The 21,608-nt window shown below is 33.4% G+C and overlaps 1 protein-coding gene across 1 annotated transcript in view; it reads right to left on the minus strand.

The window, feature by feature from the left end:
- The window catches only part of HERC2 (E3 ubiquitin-protein ligase HERC2), a 196,876-nt gene that overhangs the window by 131,127 nt on the left and 44,141 nt on the right, over positions 1–21,608 (minus strand). The window contains exons 11-16 of the mRNA XM_074173110.1: positions 21,136–21,314; positions 15,801–16,150; positions 15,632–15,731; positions 15,350–15,578; positions 2,461–2,668; positions 2,109–2,410 (exon numbers count right to left, since the gene is read on the minus strand). Of these exons, the coding sequence (XP_074029211.1) occupies positions 2,109–2,410; positions 2,461–2,668; positions 15,350–15,578; positions 15,632–15,731; positions 15,801–16,150; positions 21,136–21,314 (1,368 nt within the window). The remainder of the gene's footprint in view (positions 1–2,108; positions 2,411–2,460; positions 2,669–15,349; positions 15,579–15,631; positions 15,732–15,800; positions 16,151–21,135; positions 21,315–21,608) is intronic.

A 21,608-nucleotide genomic window follows, 5' to 3' on the forward strand; every position in this document is an offset into this window, starting at 1 on the left:
AGGTGGTGAGTTTTTAAGGGTAAAAAGTGGTTTATCTCGATTTCCGGCAAAACTACAAGCCCTACGGAAAAAAGTTAAAAGGCAAAGATGTAGGTAATAAAAAGATCTACAACTTTTGTATTTATAATTTTTTCACATAACCTCAAAATTTATGTGAAAGATTCAAATAACCAAGTTTTTGGTATTTTATTTTTATCTTGAAAAAAAATCTACACTGTAATTTATATGATTTCAAATATTTATTTTTTCACCTTATTTGACTTAATATCAAAAAAGCACCCTAATTTTCAATTGAAAATCTCGCGGTAAAATATCAGTTTTTTTCAAAACGTCGGTGTGCTTTTGGTTCGATGAAATCTTTACTTTCTGATGGTGTAAAAAAATACACATTACTATAGTAAATGTTCTTAGAAAATGCAAAATATAGAAACAAACTCTAATTCGATTTTTTTTAATCATTATGCACAATTTTGACCTATTTATTAAAATTTACACTTTAATTACTCAAAAAACGTGAGATTCCATGTTACATTGATAAACGAAAAAATTGCAAATCAAAATATACTACTCTAATTCACAAACAAATAAATTAATAAAGTTAATATTTAATAAGACATCTACAATATTTTGAGAAGGTTATAGAATCTTCCTTAAATAATATTTGTAGATGCCTATTTATTGCTGTTTTAAAATAATTTATATACCTCAGTGACCTACGGAAAATTTTAGCCCATTGCCCATTCATAGAGAAGTGGGAAAGGAGTTAGGAGGTCTTTCCATTAAACTTTTTTCCATAGGACTTGTAGTTGTGCCGGAAATCGAGATAATCCATTTTTTACCATTAAAAACTCACCACCGCCCACTTCCCGAACTCAGATCGCCTGTAATTTATTATCCTTTCATTTTTATCATATTCCCCTCCTTTTCTAATAGGTTTCATCATACTGTTATTTTTTTTGGATTCAAAAATTATCGACCCTGGACCCTGGTGGAAGGAAATGATGTATTTCATTACGGACGATGAACTTCGCTTTTTATTTCATTTTCAGTTGAATATATAAGGCGATATTATTATTAATTATTTTTTTCCACCGTAGTATGCGCTGGTCAGGCCTATCCCCCGAAGCCCCGATACATTCGGGAGGGCGCGCCAGCATTATCAACCTATGACCACTCCCCCACACCGTGAGGTAAGTGATCATTAGGTCCAATAATCATGTGCCCTGAGCAAGCGCAGTGAGCCAAGAATGACAGCCTTCTGCATCTGTGCGGCTAAAATTTCTGCCTTAGTGCGGCAAGCCGGTATGATTTTAAGATTCGAGAGTAGAGAGGGCATCATTCCACCAAGGACTCCAATAATCAGAACAACCATCTTGGTTATTATTACTATTATCAACTAATGTACAAAGAAATGATGATGAAAGAAATAAAGAAAAAGAAAATGATACTAGGTACTGTACTTCACAACGATTTGATTGTTACAATCCACAATAGACTTTGGGTAGGTAGGTAAGTCCAAGGTGAACGCATTGGTCTATTTGACCTTCTACTGCAAAACTGTGGCTTATACCTATTAAAACTTGATCATTCAAGTCCAGCTTCTTAATTAAGCGGATTACTTTATTTGGTAAGGGATCTTCCTTTCGATGGCAGGAGTGAAACTTCAAGAAACGGAAAACCTGATTCAGTTCTGTTTCATCATCTTCCAAACAGACATAAATGCACCGTGTTCTGACAGTCAAGTGGGGATTCAAAATATATGAAAACCTTCAATCAAGCAGGAACATGGCTGCAAAATCTGAAATGTTGTGAAGTATCTTGGTTTGAAATCTTATTCATTTTTAACGTCATTTCTTATTTTTATATCTATTTTGAAAATATTTGTATATTATAGACATATTACTTACCGATGATAACATCTTTTCTAACCTTTATTTCTAACCCATATCCATTTCAGATTACAATAATTTGTTTCTCTTACAAATAAGGGTTCTTATTCTTATTTTATTAAAAAATGCCCAAAACCATAATCATCGCAAGATACATTTCAAGTAAAGTATCATTTTTATTATTTTCAGTTATATTTTAATAATACAAAAGCAACTCACCGATAATATCTTCCTTCAAAATCTGCAAGGCACTCAAACCATTTTTGGAATTCATCAAAATGATATCATAAGTCATATTCAGGGTTGCAGATACATGACAACTGAAACAATCTAAATACTTTATCAGAAGCGTTTCTGCAGCGTCTTGACAATCTTGTGACTTTGAATAAATTTTTGAAATTAAAAGCCTCTGAAACCGTTGTAACAGTCTTATACTAGGAGAAGGTGGATTTTTCTGAGATGAGAATTTTCCTGTGGCACTCAATTCTTTTAACCTTGTTTGAGTAACGTTACTACTATTCCTAAAAACAAAGATCAAAATTTTTGTATATAAAATTACTATCACTCCAACCTGACTAATTGTCTCACGAGATACAATAGTGGGATAGTTATGTGTGTTGAAGATTGTTCAACATTGTCATTAACATTGACGAGCTTTGAAATATCTACTCCTAGAGCATCATCCACTGCAGTTTCAAGCCCTCCGTCTGCCATCAAACTCCACACTAACAAATCAATCATAAATCTGTGACCAGATTTGCACATTTTGTTTTCGAAATCTGAAAAAGTATTTTAGGAATAAATAACATCTGATTAAGGTGCAGAATTAACTTCAGCGTAAGATAAAATGTTTATGTTCTGGTTCATAATATTTTTTTCAATGTAATATCAACTGTAGGTATGTTTAAACATACTGGTACATTTTTCTGCAAATTCAAAATTACTATGATCTTTTCATCATAATATCTATGTTTACTCATTCATTCATATTTCCTAGAAATTTCAAAGCCCAGCCAGCGAAATTACCTACACCCCATTTTACCTTCTATTAAAGAACAAATAAATGATCTAATACCAGCAAAAACCTATCTTAGGTTTCAATGTGAAATATAACAATGAATAAAAAACTCCGATATTAAAATCGGCGATTATTTACAACAAAATTTATCGTCCGAAGAATGATTCTTATTGACTAAGCAATGATGAAGGTTGTTTTGAAAAAGAAAATGAAACAATTAGATATGTGATGCATAGTGTCACAAAGTATATGAGTTAACATTGTAAATAATGTGAGTATATACAAAATAGATTTAGAGTGTCCTACCAAATGAAAACGCAGAAATCCCACGCGGCTGCAGTTTTTCTAGAAACTTGGAGAAACTGTAAAAATATGTACATGTATATCTATGTGTGCACACTCACACACTCACCCACACACATCTACTCATCCATCATTAGCTAAGATTGAAAATTCACCTTCCATAGAAATATCAGCCAGGTCATCAATATACACTGAAAAGAGCAGTGAGTCGAGGATATACCCCAGAGGTACTCCTAATTCAATTTTCATATTTTTTTATTTAATTTTTTTGATGTTCATCTTCTGAAGATGGTATGATAAACAAGAATCAAACATTCATAGAACATTATGGATGGAGTTTTTTCAGTAATATTCCACGAAGCATTCTCAGTCGAACGCTTTGTCAAATCTAAGGAGCATCATGGCCATTTTTGTCGTCCGTCAGCCATGTTACGTTGTAAAATCATCCCAACTTCATCTAGATGAATTCTCCCGAAAAATACTGGTCGAAGTGGTGATCAATCTTAAGACCTTTCGATCGTAAAATATTGCATTATTTGTGCTCTTTGATGTTCTGGAAACAAACTGGTCGGAATGAAAAACTTGATGCATGTCAAGAAAGTTTAGTATCAATTGCTCAACAAGTTATGATGTTCTGAATACAAACTGGTCGGAATTAAAAACTTGATGCATGTTAAGAAAGTTTAGCATGAATTACTCAACAAGTTTGGAAAAAGTTGGCAATACAGAAAAGGGCTAAAGTTTCCAGGTATACAGGGTGGGGCACCCAATACGACACAATCCCTGTAAACCAAACCATTGATTTTTTCGAGAATTTCCCCATTTCATTAATTGTAAATTGATTAAGACTGCAAAAGAAAATTATTTTGAAGTCTACAGGATGGCTCAGAAAAGTGTGACATATCGAAGTTATGTTTTTTAAATGGAACACCTTGTATTTTGTTACACTTTTAAATAGGTCAGGAAAAAATAATATAACTTCATATAAGATACTTAGTATCTAACTATAACCGTTTCTCAGTTGTTGACTTTTTTATGAAAATGCTAGGTACAACTGGAAACTAAATAACGAAATGTATAGATTTCACTAGTTCGGACTTCCATTGTCTACTATATAAAATGATTTGAAATCCCTGAAACAACTAAAAAAAAAAGAATTAAAAATGGGATAGCTGAAAATAATGATTATATTAACCAAAATAAACCTGAAATGAAATGATAGTGAAATAAAATACAAGTAAAAATAGAACAATTGAATAAATAAAAATAAAGAAATGAAAACAGAAAGAAAGTAAAAAGTGAAGAGATTCCAAGTCACGTTAGTTCACGACGTTTCGATTGTTAGTATCTACAATCGTCTTCGGGTGATTCGGGTCATCACCAGAAGACGATTGTAGATACTAACAATCGAAACGTCGTGAACTAACGTGACCTGGAATCTCTTCACTTTTTATTTTCTTCGGGTGATTCGGGTCATCACCCGAAGACGTTTGTAGATACTAACGATCGAAACGTCGTGAACTAACGTGACTTGGAATCTCTTCACTTTTTATTTTCTTTCTTTTTTCATTTCTTTATTTTTATTTATTCAATTGTTCTATTTTTACTTGTATTTTATTTCACTATTATTTCATTTCAGGTTTATTTTGGTTAATATAATTATTATTTTCAGCTATCTCATTTTTAATTCTTCTTTTTTTGTTGTTTCAGGGATTTCAAATCATTTTATATAGTAGACAATGGAAGTCCGAACTAGTGAAATTCATCATGAAACATTGCCAATCACCTTCAAAGAAATGTATAGAAATCAATCATTACTTCAAATTCTGACCAAGCATAAAAGAGGTTTTGGGTTATTGATTTCGATAAAACACGTTTCTCAATATCATACAGAATGTTCAAAAATCATTGTCACTTTTTTTATAATCTCCGACAAAGATAACTTTTTCATTTCAAATAGAACACCCTGTACTTTTTTTATTTGAACAATATAAATACAGTTAGACTTTATTTCATTCTGGGGTTCCCTATACCTAACCTAAATAGTTTTTCAGATATTGGCTTTTTAAAATAGTAGTTCTTATTTCGATGAATTCTTTGAATCAAGATAACTGTGAAACGACATTTATTTGATTCGCTTACATAATTATCACGACTGTCGTTACAACTGTTCACTAAAATGAAGTTATCATTTACATTCATATTCTGACACTAGTTCATTAAACAGACTATACATTTTTGTTGTTATTCAATGAGTCTTTTTTCTGAGAATAGTACAGCGAACGTGTCACAAGAGGCAGCACTAGTAGTAGGGACAAACATAAACTATTCACATGTAAGTGTTATTTACGTAATATTAATTTATTATTTAAAAATATAAATCTGATATAAAAAATTATTTTGTGCTAGTATAATGCCAACAAAGCATTGCTGTTTTGCGAATTGTACGTCGGATAATCGATATCAGGAAGAAAACGTGTTTTTTATACCATTTATAAAACCTCATATCAATGAGGTTAGATGTAAGAAATGGATACATGCTTCGAAAAGAATGGATTTAACAGTCCAAAAAATAAATAAATATTCATATGTATGCTCTAAACATAATGAATAGTAAACTTTTCATATTTATGATGCACTGTTTGGAACCTTTGGTGTAGTAATGAATATTACTGGAGTTTCTTTCCCAACACCAAATCGTTATTTTTAACACCTCGACACGTGTCGAGGTGTTAAAAATAACGATTTGGTGTTGGGAAAGAAACTCCAGTAATATTCAAACTTTTCATGGTTAATTACCATTGATTAGAGTGAGATATAACCTCAATCGTTTATTAAACTATATTCATTTATTATATTTAATTAAATTTATTTCATTACCATCTATATTTGATTCATATTTCACTCGGAAATAAATCTGAAATTCATAATTATTTTAAATTTCTTTTATTACAGTTTGAATCTACCTCTACTCTTTTACTAGAGTCTGTATACTAACCTGTCTATTAATCAACTTTTTTTCCAGTTACTTTTAAATTACGGCATGCAAGCCAACGTTTCAATGTTACAACACTGTTATCCTTTGCAGTTGCAAATTTTAGTTTTGCTCCAGGAACATCTTCTTGTGGTAAAAACATTATTTTTTAATTGTACTTTACCAAATGTTTACATGTTTGTCCCTACCGAACTACTAGCGCTGCTAGTGATCGATTTTTCGTACTTCAGGAAAAAGGTTCATTGAAACAACAACAAAATATGAAACATAAATATATTCAATTCAAAATAGGTGCTCGAAATGACGACCATCCTACTGAATAAAAAGATCCACTCTCTCTATACTATGAAAGATTGTTTAACATTAAATAACATTTGAAGCGTCACTCTTCAAAAAGCAGCCCTTATTCTCTCCTTTATAATTTCCATTGTGGTTGGAGGAGTGTCGTAAACCTCGTTTATCGAGTATCCCCATAGAAAAAAAACGAGGCAAGTCAAATCTGGTGATCTCGCTGGCCAGTTTTGCATTCCTCCCCAACCAATCTATTTATTCGGAAAGCACATATTCAAAAACTGTCCGACACTGAATTTGAAATGTGCCGGAGCTCCATCCAATTGTAACTGCAACCGTTGTCTTATATTTAGCGGCACATGCTCCAAAAGCTCAGGCAGATCATCTTGGTAAAAATTGTAAATCCTATACTTGTTTACCTAAAATTCCTCTCCACACGTTAACAGGCCGTCTATTCCGATGATCTGGAATGCCATTGTTATTAAAAGTAGATTCATCAGAAAATAAAATGGAATCAAAAAAATTTTCATCCTCACTAAACTTGTCCAGAACCCATAGTCAAAACTAGATTCGTCGATGGAAGTCTATTTCATATAATATCTGGTGCATCTTAATATGGTACGGTGAAATTTGTATTTTTTTATTACCCTAGAAATGCTCCTTCTGCTTGTTTCTCTCTCGATCTTACGTTGGCTCGTATGAGGGTTTTCTATGATTGATGCCATAATGAGAAATTCATTTTACTCATTTCCAATGATTTGCCTATTTGCTTTTTCATAAGCTACACTTCCAGTCCTACGAAATTCATGTAGCAATAGTTTGAAAACCAACTTGTTTGGGTGATTCTGGTCTGGATATTTTTGGGCACACACCCTTGACGCCAAAAGGCAATTCTCTAAACACTCATCAATCGTTAAAGTCATATCTATCCGCTCTTAAATGTGATAAGTTTTCTTTTTCAACGGTAACAATTCAGTGAATGTTTTGAATAACGTGAAACACTGTAAGTACAACAAGTAGAATACATGTCGTTTCAAAGCTATCTTGATTCAAAGAATGCATTGAAATAAGAACTACTATTCCAAAAAGCCAATAACTAAAAAACTATTTAGGTTAGGTATAGGGAACCCCAGAATGAATTGGAAGATAATTGAATTTTAGATTGTTCAGACGAAAAAAATTGAGGATGTTCTATTTGAAATAACAAAGTTATCTTTTTCCAAAAAGTGACAATGGTTTTATCGAAATCAATAGCATGAAACCTCTTTTATGCTTGATCAGAATTGGGAGGGCTGATTTCTATTCATTTTGATGATATTTAGTTTCCAATTATACCTAGCATTTTCATAAAAAAATCAATAACTCGGGAACGGACATAGTTAGGTGCATAATACCTTATATGAAATCATATTAATTTTTCTTGACATATTCAAAAGTGTAACGAAGTATACGGTGTTCCATTTAAAAAACATAACTTCGATATGTCACACTTTTTCAGCCAGCCTGTAAACTAAAAAATCATTTCCTTTTGCAGCCTCAATCAATATACATGTAATGAAATGAAGAAATTCCTGAACAAATTAATGGTTTGGTTTGTCGTAAAGGGTGCCCCACCCTGTATATGAATCGGCTCCTTTGCACTATGGGACGATTCCGGACAAGCTTGGAAAATACAATTCATTATAAGTATATTAATTGCTCCAGTTTGAATTTTTAATAATTTGAGTGAAATGTCATCCTATTCTAAAGTGTTTTATTTTTAATGTCCAAAATTATATTCCTTCTGTAGATGAATAACTGATCGAATTCACTGAGGATCTATGTTTCAAATAATAAGTCGGGTTTATTTCAGATTTTTTTTCCAGTTGATTTTTTGGCTACAGGACACAAAGTTCACTATTTATATGAGAAAAATTGACTATTCCTCTTAACTCATCAACAATTTTCCACGTTTCTCTTTGCATGCTTTGTGTATTTGATAACCTATAGTTATAAAAATAATTTTTCGCAATTTTAACGAGCCTTCTATAAATATTTCTATAATTGGTATAGTACTTGATAAATGGAAGCACTTGATATTTTTGGACGAATCTTGTATTCCCCTTTGTCATACAAGGCTCTTTGTTTTCATTTTTAAAAACAGTGAGTGAAGACACGCCTAAAGATGCCATTGTATGGCAAAACACGTGAAAATCTCACAATAAAGTGTTTCTTGAATACGTTTTGGATTTTCATCAATTATCAGCCGAATCCATCAAATTTCATTTTTAATGTTTATCAAAAATAGTAATTAAATGTTCATGAAAGTCATCAGCTAAAAATATTCTCAATTTATCTCCATATATATTTTTGATAGTTCACCAAAATTTCTTCTACTGTCTATCTCGTTTTTATGTAAGGACACACTTACATAGAACTGCGTCATGGTAAAAATTTGAAACAATCGAATTTGCCCGATTTTCTCAAAATTCTGCAATACAAGATTAATGAGCATTTTTGGGAAATAGAAGATTGTTCTTTAGAAGGAGCTCTCTCAGAAGAAGAGCTTGTGAGTATTCATTCATTTCTACTCATTCTCAAGAATTCAGTGGCAGATTTACTGTCCACATTCCACTAAAGGAGTGTATTGACAAATTAGGGGGGTCCAGATAGCAAGCTAGGAGGAGACGTTTCCTCAATTTCTAGATTGCAGAGAAACAACTACCCCCATGATTTATACACAAAATGTATGGAAGAATACATTGTCTTAGGTCATATGTCTACAGTTCAGCACAGCAGTGCCATCATGGGGTTCTGACAGAACAAAGTACAACGACCAAAATCAGAGTTGTTTTCAATGACTCTTCTTCTACGTCTTCAGTGGGCCATTGAACGATATACAAATGGTTGATCATAAAATTCAAAGTGACCTTTTTGATATACTCATTCGAAATCGGCAGTATTTTTATGTTGTTTTACCATACGCATGTAAGATGTACAGATAAGTTCTTATCAAATCTTCTCAGAGAATATTTTGGCGTTCTCATCCGTCAGACACATTAGTGCAATAAGAACTAAATACCTTCACATATGGTACAGTGTCGGCATCCTTTTTAGCGATGCGTTGCTTCCAGCAACTAGCATTGGAAAATAAAGCTTTTTAACAAATTGCTTGTAGCATAATCCTTTCAGATTTTTATGTGGACGATGTTTTCACAGGATCAGATTCTATTGAAGAACTTCGTGATCTTTGTTTACAAATTATTCTTATTTTATAGCAAGGCTGCTTCAAATGCTCCAATGAAGTTCAAACTTTGGAGCATATGCAGGGTTCTATTTCTAATGGAATATTGTATTTTGATTCTGAGATACCTTCCAAAACCTTAGGATTATTATGGTCCCCTAAACTAGATCTGTTATTATATAATATATAATTCTCGTGTCATTAAACGAACAATTCTCTCTAGTATAGCTCAAATTTATAATCCTCTAGGTTTACTTGCTCCGTGTACTATTGTTGCAAAATGCCTTCTACAAAGGCTTTGGCTAGAAAAGTTAACTTGAGTTCCGTATGATAGCTATTCAAAATAGGTTCCATTTCATATGCACCATTCTTTCAACGAGTTACGTATTCCAAATCATGTGAAATGTCGTAATCATTCTCGGATTGAGCTCCGTATATTCTGTGACTCATCAGAACAAACATAAATTTCATTAGTTCGGACTATCATTTATCTAACATTATATAAAGTGATTTGAAATCCCTAAACGAACCAGTACAAATAAAAAATGAAAAACGATAGCTGAAAATAACAATTAAATTAAGCAAAAAATCTTAAATTACAGTGAAATAAAATACAAGTGAAAAATAGAACATTTAAACAAAAAATAAAAAACTAAGAGATTTCACGACGTTTCGATTGTTAGTATCTACAATCGTCTTCGGGTGATGACAGTCATCACCTAAACAAAAAACTCCGTCAATTTTCTATATCCCGTCTATGATTTCCACTCCCGATAAAGACGTAACTTTGGAATATGTCTTTTTATCAGAAGAGAGGAAATGTTGGAACCCCTAAAGTTTTGATATTATGTGGATTAAACTAATATCACAGAAGATTACTAAATTCATATGCTGCGTTTATCGACCACCAAGCGATACACAATATAGGGTACTATTCTCTTCACTTGCAAACACCATCGACTTTCTGCAAATCGATCATCCTAGTGCCGAAATTTCCATATTTGGTGACTTCAATATCCACGATATTGAATGGCTCAAATTTTCAAATATCAACGACAAACAAAGTTGCGAAGCTGATGCTTTTGTAATAGGCAGCGGATTTACTCAAGTTATAAATGAGCCAACAAGGATTCCTGAATATGCTAGTCTTCTGGATCTATACCTAACAACCAATCCAAAAATTTACACAGTCACCTTGAGGTCTCCATTGGGATCTTCTGACCCCAAACTCATTACTCATTTCAGTGCTGAGTGAATTACCCATAAATGTTGGGTAACAATCTAAGCCGCGCAAAGTTTGGCATTACAGATCTGTTATGTGGAAGGATCTTGAAGACCATTTCCGAAATTTCCCCAGGTTAGATGTTTGTTTCAGCTCTAATGATCCATTGACTTCTGAAGTCACGGAAGTTATTCTATCATCCATGGATGCATATATAACCTCTTTAATGAAACGAACTTTTATCGGCAAACCTTGGTTCAATAAAAATTGCGAGCAATCTGTCGCCTCCAAAAATCTCGCCTACAGGCAGTGGGACAAAAATCCCAGTACCGAAAACCTAACTAGGTATTAAACAGCTGCAAAGTTACAATAAATGAAAGCAAAGAACTTCACAATCAGAGAATTAGGGATAAACTGCTTGCCAATCCCAACGGGTATAGATCCTTTTGGTCGGTAACTGAAGCTGTTAATCAAAACTTTACAAAATCTGAAATTCCACCACCAACACAAGCGGAGGATTCAATTACAACAACAGCCATAGAAAAAGCAAATCTACTAGCTGAACAATTTGCGTCCCCAGCCATAGAAAAAGCAAATCTACTAACTGAACAATTTGCGTCCCACTCCACAGTCGATTTTTTGGAAAAGGTACCAGCCACACTAGAATACAAAATGCCGGAAATTACTTTTCGACAATGTCGAGTCAGGCGAATTTTGAAACAGCTCAATACTAACAAAGCCTGATAAAGTGCCCGTCATTGTACTTAAAAAGTGCACAAATGAACTCACACCAGTATTCTGCAGACTTTTTAATCTATCTCACAAGAAAGGTTTTTTTTCTTATTGTTGGAAAATTGCTCTCGTTCAGCCTATTCACAGAAATTCAAGAAAAATCTTTCAAATAACCAGTCACTTTGCTATCAGTGATATCAAAAATCATGGAAAAAGCCGTAAACCTCCATATCCTTAAATATTTGGAAGGCTTTCGAGGAACATGGAGAATCAAGAGTTGTTGTGCTTGATATTTCTAAGGCCTTTGACAGTGTGTGGCATGGGGGTTTGCTGGTCAAACTTCGATGCTATGGCTTGTCGAATCATTTCTGTGTATGGCTATCCAGTTTCCTGGAAGAACGTTCCCTGCAAGTGGCCGTCGATGGATATCTTTCGAATACTTTTACTATCAACGGTGGTGTTCCCCGGGGATCCATTTTGTCTCCAACCCTCTCTCTTTTTGTATATCAATGACTTATTGGAAAAAAAAACAAGAATCCATTATATTGCTTTGCTGACAACAGCACACTTGTCTCGTCATTCCATATGGATTCCAGGACATCGGCTACGGAGGCACATCTTCACCGGCAGCAGGAGGTTGCATATCTTAATGAGGATCTAGAAGTGATTTCGAATTGGGGTGAAAGTAACCAGGTTCAATTCAATGCTACAAAAACCCAGGCATCGGTTTTCTCCAAAAAGATGTCCCCGAACCGGATAAAATAATGTCAGGACAGACAATTCCGCTTTCTGCTTCGATAAGTTTGTTGGGGGTTAAAATGGACACCAATATGTCTTGGCACAATCATGTCACTACAATTGCAAAGGCTGCTTCTCAAAAGCTTGGAACGTTGTTTCGAAACAGAAAACTTTACAAACCTCAGCAACTTTTGATGCTTTATAGAGCTCAGATCAGACCGTCTTTTGAGTATTGTTCTCATGTATGGAGTTTCGCCCCTAAGCATACCTTGAAACTGCTGGATTTCATCCAGAAAAGAGCTATCCGCCTGATTGGAGACGCGAACATAACTTGAAACCTTGATAGCCTGGAACATCGAAGAAAGTTTGGGGATTTGTCTCTATTCTATAGATACTTTCACAGGAAGTACCTACTCAAGTGACCTGGCACATTTAATTCCACCAAGAGTGGTACATATAAAAAATACGTGACGGATTGTGGCTGCTCATCGTTTTGAGGTTCAACTCAGTACACCTCGAACCCCACTGTTTAAGGATTCTTTCATAAACTGCGTTTATGTGGAATAAACTTTATGAAAACGTTTTTCTAAATGGATTTAATCTCCAGCGATTCAAATCCAACGTGAATCGCTACTTTCTCACAGGCACCGCTCTTAGAGCGCCTTAAGGACTTTCATCAAGTGCTTTAGTTTTGTCCTTGAACTGGAAATGATGGTTCATCCGGATTGAGCCAGTGTTCTGTTAACAATACTATATCAGGATATCCAAAGATTTTCAATTTGATTAATAAATTTTATTATTCATTAATTGAATATTTGATAGCATCATTGAGAGATTTCCTTCTAGTGCTTGTGTTTTGTCCTTAAAAAAAGAAAACTGGAAATAATGGTTCATTAGGCTAGAGCCAGTGTTATGTTAACAATACTTATCAGGATATCTAAAGATTTTCATCGTCTTTGATCGTTAATTCATGTTCAATATTATTAAATGTTTTGTATTGGAATCATTTCAAATTTCGCTATGATTTCTTATCAAATTCAACACTTTTCTCAAAATTTTAACTTTTATTGTTTCTGATTGTACTTCTTCTATTCTCATTGCTTTTGACATGCTTTCTCTGATTATAAAATTCAATAAATTCTCTCTATCAAAAAATTTTTTGTTTCATCTAAATGTTTTGCAATTTTTAAACCTACTTGAGACAATGGAGTTATTAGAATATCTCTACGGAAGCAACTTATTACGCATATTACGAATTTGCAAATAAGGTAATGCTATCCAATATAAATCAATTCACGAGTTTCTTAAATATCAGACAGTATAACACGATCTTCAATGAATTCGGTAATTTACTGGACTTGATATTCTCCAATATGAACTGTTGGGTTGAAAGAGATACTCTACCATTTGTTCCTGAGGACAAACACCACCCTTACCTGAAGTTCTCAATTGACCTCAATGAGTGTCGCTCTGATATCTCATTCAACACAGAAACATAAAATTACAACTTTATGAAAACTAATTTTCCTGCGCTATACTCATATTTACTAAATACTGATTATGACGAGTGATAACCCAAAGACGACTGTGGTTACTAACAATCGAAACGTCGTGAAATAACTTGGCTTTAAATCTTTTAATTTTTATTTCTTTTCAATTGTTCAATTTTCAATTATTGTTTGTATTTTATTTTATTGTAATTTCATTTCAGGTTTTTTTTTGCTTAATATAATTGTTATCTTCAGCTTTTTATTTTAATTTTATTGATTCTTTCAGGAATTCCAAATTATTTTAAATCATACTAGACAATGAAAGTCCGAACTAATGAAATTCACCATGAAACATTGTCAACCAACTTCTATCAAATATTATTTGCAGAATCAATTCTGTGAATGAGAGTGAAGTTATAATAGCTTTAAAAAAGTTGAGGAGGAAAAATTCACCTGTGACTACGATAGAATCACAATCTTCTTAGTCAAAAATTGTGCTGAATTTCGTTAGTTCGGACTTCCATTGTCAAAATGATTTGAAATCCCTAAAAGAACCAATACAAATAAAAAATTAAAAGAACAGCTGAAAATAACAATTATATCAAGCAAAAAAATCCTGAAATGAAATAAAAGTAAAAAATAGAAAAATCATACAAAAAATAAAAAAAACAAGACAAGACAAGTTACTTAACTACGTTTCGATTGTTAGTATCCACAATCGTCTTCGGGTGATGACTGGACTAATTCCTCCTAGTGATGACTAATTATAGGTCATTCGTGTACTTTCACTTATCTCCTCTTTTCTCTTTCCACTTCACCGGTTTAGTGGCAGATGACCGTTTTTGCGGGAGTTGGCTATTTTTCCCTTGATTTCCCTACATAACAGTTTCCATATCTGTTTAAATCTGTTTTTCCGTTAACCAGCTGTCGCACCCCTACGAAGTCGAAACTATCAATCGAAACGTCGTGAACTAACGTGGCTTGGAATCTCTCAACTTTTTATTTTTATTTTCTTTTGCTTAATATAATTGTTATTTTCAGCTATTCATTTTTAATTCTTCTTTTTAGTTGTTTCAGGGATTTCAAATAGTAGACAATGGAAGTCCGAACTATTGAAATTCATTGATTTTGATATTCTTTAAAAAAATGTTCAGTTCTCATCGCCAATTTCAACGACGTAATTCAATATTTTCCTATTCAAACCTCATACCTCATACCTATTCAAACCTCGATATTACATTTCACACAGCAGAGAAACAGATTTACTTCCTTGGCTAGTTTCATTGCCAAGGTAATAAAATGCTAGCCGCGGCAGTGAATCTGTTAGTTTTCCGCCTAGTTGAACAAATAAGGAAATATTAAGGAATGGTTTTTATGGTACATGAATGTATAAGAGAAGTAGTACCAAACCTTGTGGATCTCAATTATATGAGGTACTTCAAACTTACCTGTATTCAATAAGAGAGATGATAACATTCTTGCCCTGCCATTGGCTGTTGGAAGTAAAACAGACCATCCAGTTTGCAAAGTGGCCTGAGCAGAAGATTGAACAGTTGGTAAAATTTTCGCACCACTGGCTAAATATACTACATACGATTTCAGACTTGATACCATATTACCGTCCGGGCACAAACCTACGCATTTTGGATCTAGGTTATTGCCAATAATGCTATGCAGCTAAAATTTAAATATTAGGAGCATCGAGAACAAATTATGGAACATACTCTTACTTGTAGCTGTAACAGCTTCAACGTAGATATTGTTAAACATTCTTTATCTTGTGTAGGATTATTATTTGATAGAATCAGTGAAAGTAATTGGCCAATTAACCTAAAAAGAAAATAAAAATAAAATTAACAAAGAAGTGCCTTTAAAAGAAAATTCAGTTTGAATACTCACTTGAAGGTTTGTTCATTGAGATCGATAATATATGGTAGAGAAGTCTTTGTTTGAAATGAATTCACATTAGTCCAAGCGAAGCTTTGAGTAGAACCACATGCAATACCTATAATATTTTGGCCTTTGAGTGCCTTTATTAGTCTAGGCTGCTGGATGTATATTTCAGGAGAATCACAAATTTGTTTATTTTCGTTTTTTCCCCAACCGTATACCTCTCCATCTTCAGTGACAACTAGGATATGAGCCGTGCCCAGACTGACTAATGTAATCCGTTTGTGTTGAAGAATTTCTACAGCTTCTGGAGTTCTTATATGATCTTCATTTGGATGACCTAACCTCCAACCTTCGCCCTAATGAAATAAATAAATGATTATTCTACAATAAACTTATTTCCAGACTCTTCAATATCCTCACACATACGTGCCTATAAATAAGTCTAGACATGAAAAATCTGAGACTTTACCAATAAAACTAGTACAATAATGGATAGTTGAAAAGTACACTAAAGAACTTCCACAATATAAATGTATTGAATGTCAAAAATTATAAAAATAATAAAATTTGTTTTTCCATTAGAATGAGCATATATATAGAAATCGCCGGGTACATATTTTATACCAGTGGCATGATAAATAATAAAATTTGAATATGAACACGAGGTTATAAAATAGGTGCAGAACAAATGCTTCATTATGATGAAAAAGTGAAAAATAATTAATGTTGATAAGAAAATAAAATATAAGTATAGTCGCAGTACTGCATCAAAACAACTGTAATGTGTAGGTATATTTATTAGTTAAGTAACTTTAATGATCTAAATTCTCCCAAGCATACCATATCCCTTAATTTCATATGGAAAAGTATTGAACAGTTTTGTTTCCAAGTATGAAAGAGAATTTGTGTCACCTTGTACTTTTTATCTGGTTTTGATGTTGGTAAAACATTATTCTGCATGAGTACCTGTGAGCAATAACCCTCAAGTCCGATTTTGTACAAACGAAACATGCTAGTATTAATCCACTCCAAAAAGGATACTATAACGTATTCTGGGTTCCACATAGCATGATGTAACATGAATAATTGCTTACACGTGAGTAATTCTCCCAGCTGTTATAATAGAAAACAAAGGGAGTTTAACTTTGCAGTATTATTGCAGTAAAAGTTTCAGTACATAGTGATGCCCAAAAATGTTGCCTTTTACAGGATAAAAATAATTCTGAAAATTGTTTATTACCATTCCTGGTTTCCGAGTATTATTGTTACAAACAAAAAGCCGTTTGATCTGTCATTCCTAGGGATACGTAATTTTCGTATTTACGAAATAGGCGCGAGTAGATGAGAAATTTGCCGATAAATGCGATTTTTCATGTTTCAGTAGTTAACCACGAAATTTCGATTATTAACATTACTAAAGCAAAGAGTGTACCTACCAGTGTCTACTGGTAGGTACCTTATTTTATTCCTTATTCATCTAAGCACATTTTGGGCGGGCGCGCTCGCCTGCACGCCGCCTATTCCTTCTCAACTCTTCAGTCAGCGAGTCGCCGATCACCACTCGTTTGTTCCATTGCATCGCAACGTCGTTGGCAGTTACATTATTTTAATTGGAAAGGTGAGCGTGCGATAAGTTTCAAGTGTACAAGTATCTACGTTAAAATGGGACGCAATAAAAAGGAATTAAGTGATAGAATGAATGAGTTTCAACAAGATGTATTGTATTTAAGCGATACCACAGATTAAATACAGATGCGAAAGCTAGGCCTCTCGCCAGAACCTAGTTTTTATACGCATGTGCGGTTTCAGGTGGTTTTTAACTTCAACCTCACTTTTCACTCAACTTTTCTTTGTTATTGTTTACAACTTTTATTTCAGTGACTATTGGAATATAATAAAATTTGTGAATAGGTGAAATATCTTTTACACAGGAGAATGTTTCGCAAAGGAGGAACACTTTGTGATGTTCATAGTTGTTTTACAAAAACTAGGGAAAATACAAGTTTGTTCAGAATTCCAGAGAATTCTTCAAGGTAGGCAAATGTTAATAATTTTCATTTCACAGCATCATCTCAACGCAGCTTTTTGAACATTGTATTTATAATCATTTGGAAATGTCCAATGCAAATAAACTTATATTTTGTTGATGTTTTTTAGGGCTGTTTGTTGGCTGCGGTTATGTAACAGAGATGATTTATTATGTAAAAGGATCCATGCCTTGCATAGAAACTATAGGGTATGTGAGAAACATTTTGCCAAAGAAGTCATTTCTCAATCTGGAACTCGTAAACATCTATTCCAAAATGCAGTTCCATCCATATTTCCTCACAGTGCCACTAAGCACTTCTTGGAAGTTATCGATGATGATAATTGTTAAGGATCTCCTAAGAAAATTGCTGTCTTAGATGGTGAGAACCATTTTGCATGTTCTTAGTACATATTTTTTTGATGGATACGGATACCTATGTTGTGTCCCAAGTTTACATATTGATTGTAATATCTTCTGCTTTTCATCAACCAGCACACTTCCGGTTTTGGGCTCATTAGCCACTCATCAGTGCAAGAGAGTCGCCATCATCGACCTAAAGTCAATGATATTCCATAATTGAAAATCGGAATTCTTTCAGAGTAATTCATTCCTCTTCCTAAGTTGGAGCGAACAACAAAATGTCACTCCACCTAGTGGACGAGGTACTAACCAACTGTGAAGATTCCTGCACTGACGCCTGTCGGATATAATCCAATGCCCTTCGTAGTATTAGCCGGGGGAGTAGTTATTTTCTGATAGGCGTCAGTTCATTCAACCTACTGTGTAGGTATATTCGAGACTGGCTTGAATGTTTCAAGTTCATTTCTTTAGATTTGTTTCAATCAATCAATCAATCAATTTATTTCAACAAGAACAAAACCAGTTATTACAGTTCAGTTGGCTGATAAAGCAATTTCAAGGTTATCTAATTATTCATTTATTTAACAATATACAAACAGAATGTCGGAAAAATAAGTATTAGAATTTCTAATAATACACAAAGTAATCCTTGGTGAATACAATAGGTATATCTTAATATAAATAATATTGCTCTGTTTTGAAACTCATCCGGAGTGGAACAAAATACACCTAGACGTGTAACGCCTGTTTTGTGCTTTTTTCCCACTCGTTGATGAGGTATTCAAATAGTGTAATAACATATATCAAATAACAGCAGTAGTTGAGTATAAGTATGAGAATGTAGATGAAGATGGAAGTTAAAAAAAAAAAATTCTTATACTGAAAAACCAAAAAAAACAAAATGGGAAGGAAGGGACAGCGATCAGCTTTGCAGGATTATGAGGTGAGTCTTCGGATTACTTTTTTTTTTCCAAAATATTTTAAATGTCGTCGGGTTCTCTAGTATGTATAGCTTAAGGGTGGTTTTGAATTTACTCATTTTCTTAATTTTTTTCAGGTTCGTTGGAAGAAGATTGTAAAGTTTGGGTCCGAAGAAAAAAATGAATCTTTGTGTATGACTTTTTTTGAAGAGTGGAATTTTGATATGTAAATTTTCGACGGATCTTGTTGTTTTGAGAGTGTTATAGTTGAATTTATGGATGTTCGAGAACATCCATATCAAACATTGGTAGCTGTTTAGGGATCTAATGTTGAATATTTTAGTTTCTCTGTATAGTTTCTCCGTTGCGAAACGTCTATCTCTTTTGAATATAATTTTCAGTAATGAGTTTTGAGTTGTTTGAAGGTAATTAATAGCATTATTGAATGCGCCTCCCCATACAACAATACAATATCTGAATATGGACTCTGCTAATGAGTTATATAAAATTAATATATTTTTTTGTGTTTTTTTGTGTTTACTGCCAATCTTCAATCATAGTCCATGGACCAACAGGAAAATATATAAAATGATTAAAAATATTCCTATTTTTTATAAAATGTCACTATTGAACTTAATTGATGATATCTACTTATCTCTGTAATCAAATTTGTCAACATGCGAGTTTCTTTATTTCATTATAATGTACCACAAAAATACCATCACTTTTTCTGTGAATAGCGAAAGCATGTTCTTTCAGAGTATCGAGTATTAAGAGGAAATCGTTGATATCAACCAAACCATTTTCTCCGTGTATATCGAGGTGGTATACACATCATATTCAAAGTTACGAATTTTGAGCCATCGAACATCAAAGGCGGCATCAAAGCTTTCGCTTCTGTATTTATTCTGTGGCGATACCAACATCGTTATGTGCAAATATTGCAACGTTCGTCTAGAAGGACAGAAAAAAGATATATTGTTGAAACACACGAAGTCTTCTAGTCACATAAAAGAAAAAACTGAGTTTGAACCAGGGTCCTCCGGTATTGAACGGCAATCTACGATTGTCGGCGGTTTTGAATTAAGCGTGCCAAAATGGAACGAGATATGTTCGTGGGAGACACGGTGAAAATATGTGAAAGCAAATATTCCTATAAATAAACTAAATCATCCAGTTGTTCGCAGTTATTTGGAAAAATATATACCCGGCTCGGAGAGCCTTCCTTCTAGGGATACTTTAAGGCGTAAATTCGTACCACTGTGCGGATTTCGAAAAAAAAACAATAAAGGAGATGAAACATCCGACAACCAAGGCAGGTGTGTCTTTGCAGTTCTATTTAAGACTATCAATCCAGAACCAGAACAGTCCTGTTTTTTGGCAGGTGTATATTTTTTAGATGCTGCCAATGCTTCCATTTATTCTCAAGCAATAATTGACTCCTTGGAAGCATATGAAAAAGAATACCCTCAAGTAAATGGTTTAGTATCAAACTCTATACGTTAAATGACTGCATGTTACAACTTGCTAAAAATACTTATTGGTGACTATTATTTGCATATATCTTACTTACTTGCTATATTTTAAATGTATATGTTTAGTATAAATAGTACCTGTGACATACCATATGTACATATTGTACCTCAGCGGCTAAATAAATTATTATTATTATTATTATTATTGTCGAGGTGTTAAAATAACGGTTTGGTGTTGGGAAAAAACTCCAGTAATATTGAATAACTATAAAACTAAATATTTAATATTAGTTCCTGAAAAATATTCCTAAGTTGGAATATAATCCGTATGAAAGGTAGAATTTTAATTTTTGGCATTGATTGAATCCAAATTTGAATAGAGCGAAACACGTCTCCCACACTACAGAACTGAAACGCTCTTTTAGTGAAGTGTTTCACCAGTTAAGTTGGGCGTATTAGGATATAATCTACACAGAATAGATTGGTATCATCATAGCCTTATACTTCTGGAGTAATGTGTTTTTATTAAAATGAATCATATTGAGAAAAGAACACACCTTTCCCCAAGTAAAAAGCTTTCCCTCTCTTGATAAAGCAACGCTGAAATGTGATCCACAGTAGACATCAGCTATTTGAAAATTCTGAAGTTTCTCTATCAACCTTGGAATTTTTGAGCCTTCTGAACCACCTCTGCCCAACTTTCCATAGTCACCGTCTCCCCAACTATACACTCTCCCTAAAAAAAAAAAAAAAATAATGAGGTCGTGGAATCTATTTCAAAAATTTTCTATTGGCAATATTCCTATTAATATAGAGAGTGAGGTCCTGTCCACTTTATGTTTTCCTATTGTGATTCTAGACTGAACTTGAATAAATGGTAAATGTACAAGAGTTTTGTCTATTTCAATCGAATAATACTAGGCATGCCTTGGAAACAGCAACTGGAGACAGCAGAGTAACCTGGTAATTGAGATTTCACAGTTTCATTGGAATAGAAAGAATAATAAGATGTATTTTTGTGATATTGAAT

Source organism: Leptinotarsa decemlineata, unplaced genomic scaffold (genome assembly GCF_025532065.1).
Source record: "Leptinotarsa decemlineata unplaced genomic scaffold, Ldec_3_MD MMD2_tig00000199_RagTag_RagTag, whole genome shotgun sequence".
Taxonomy (NCBI): Eukaryota; Metazoa; Arthropoda; class Insecta; order Coleoptera; family Chrysomelidae; genus Leptinotarsa; species Leptinotarsa decemlineata.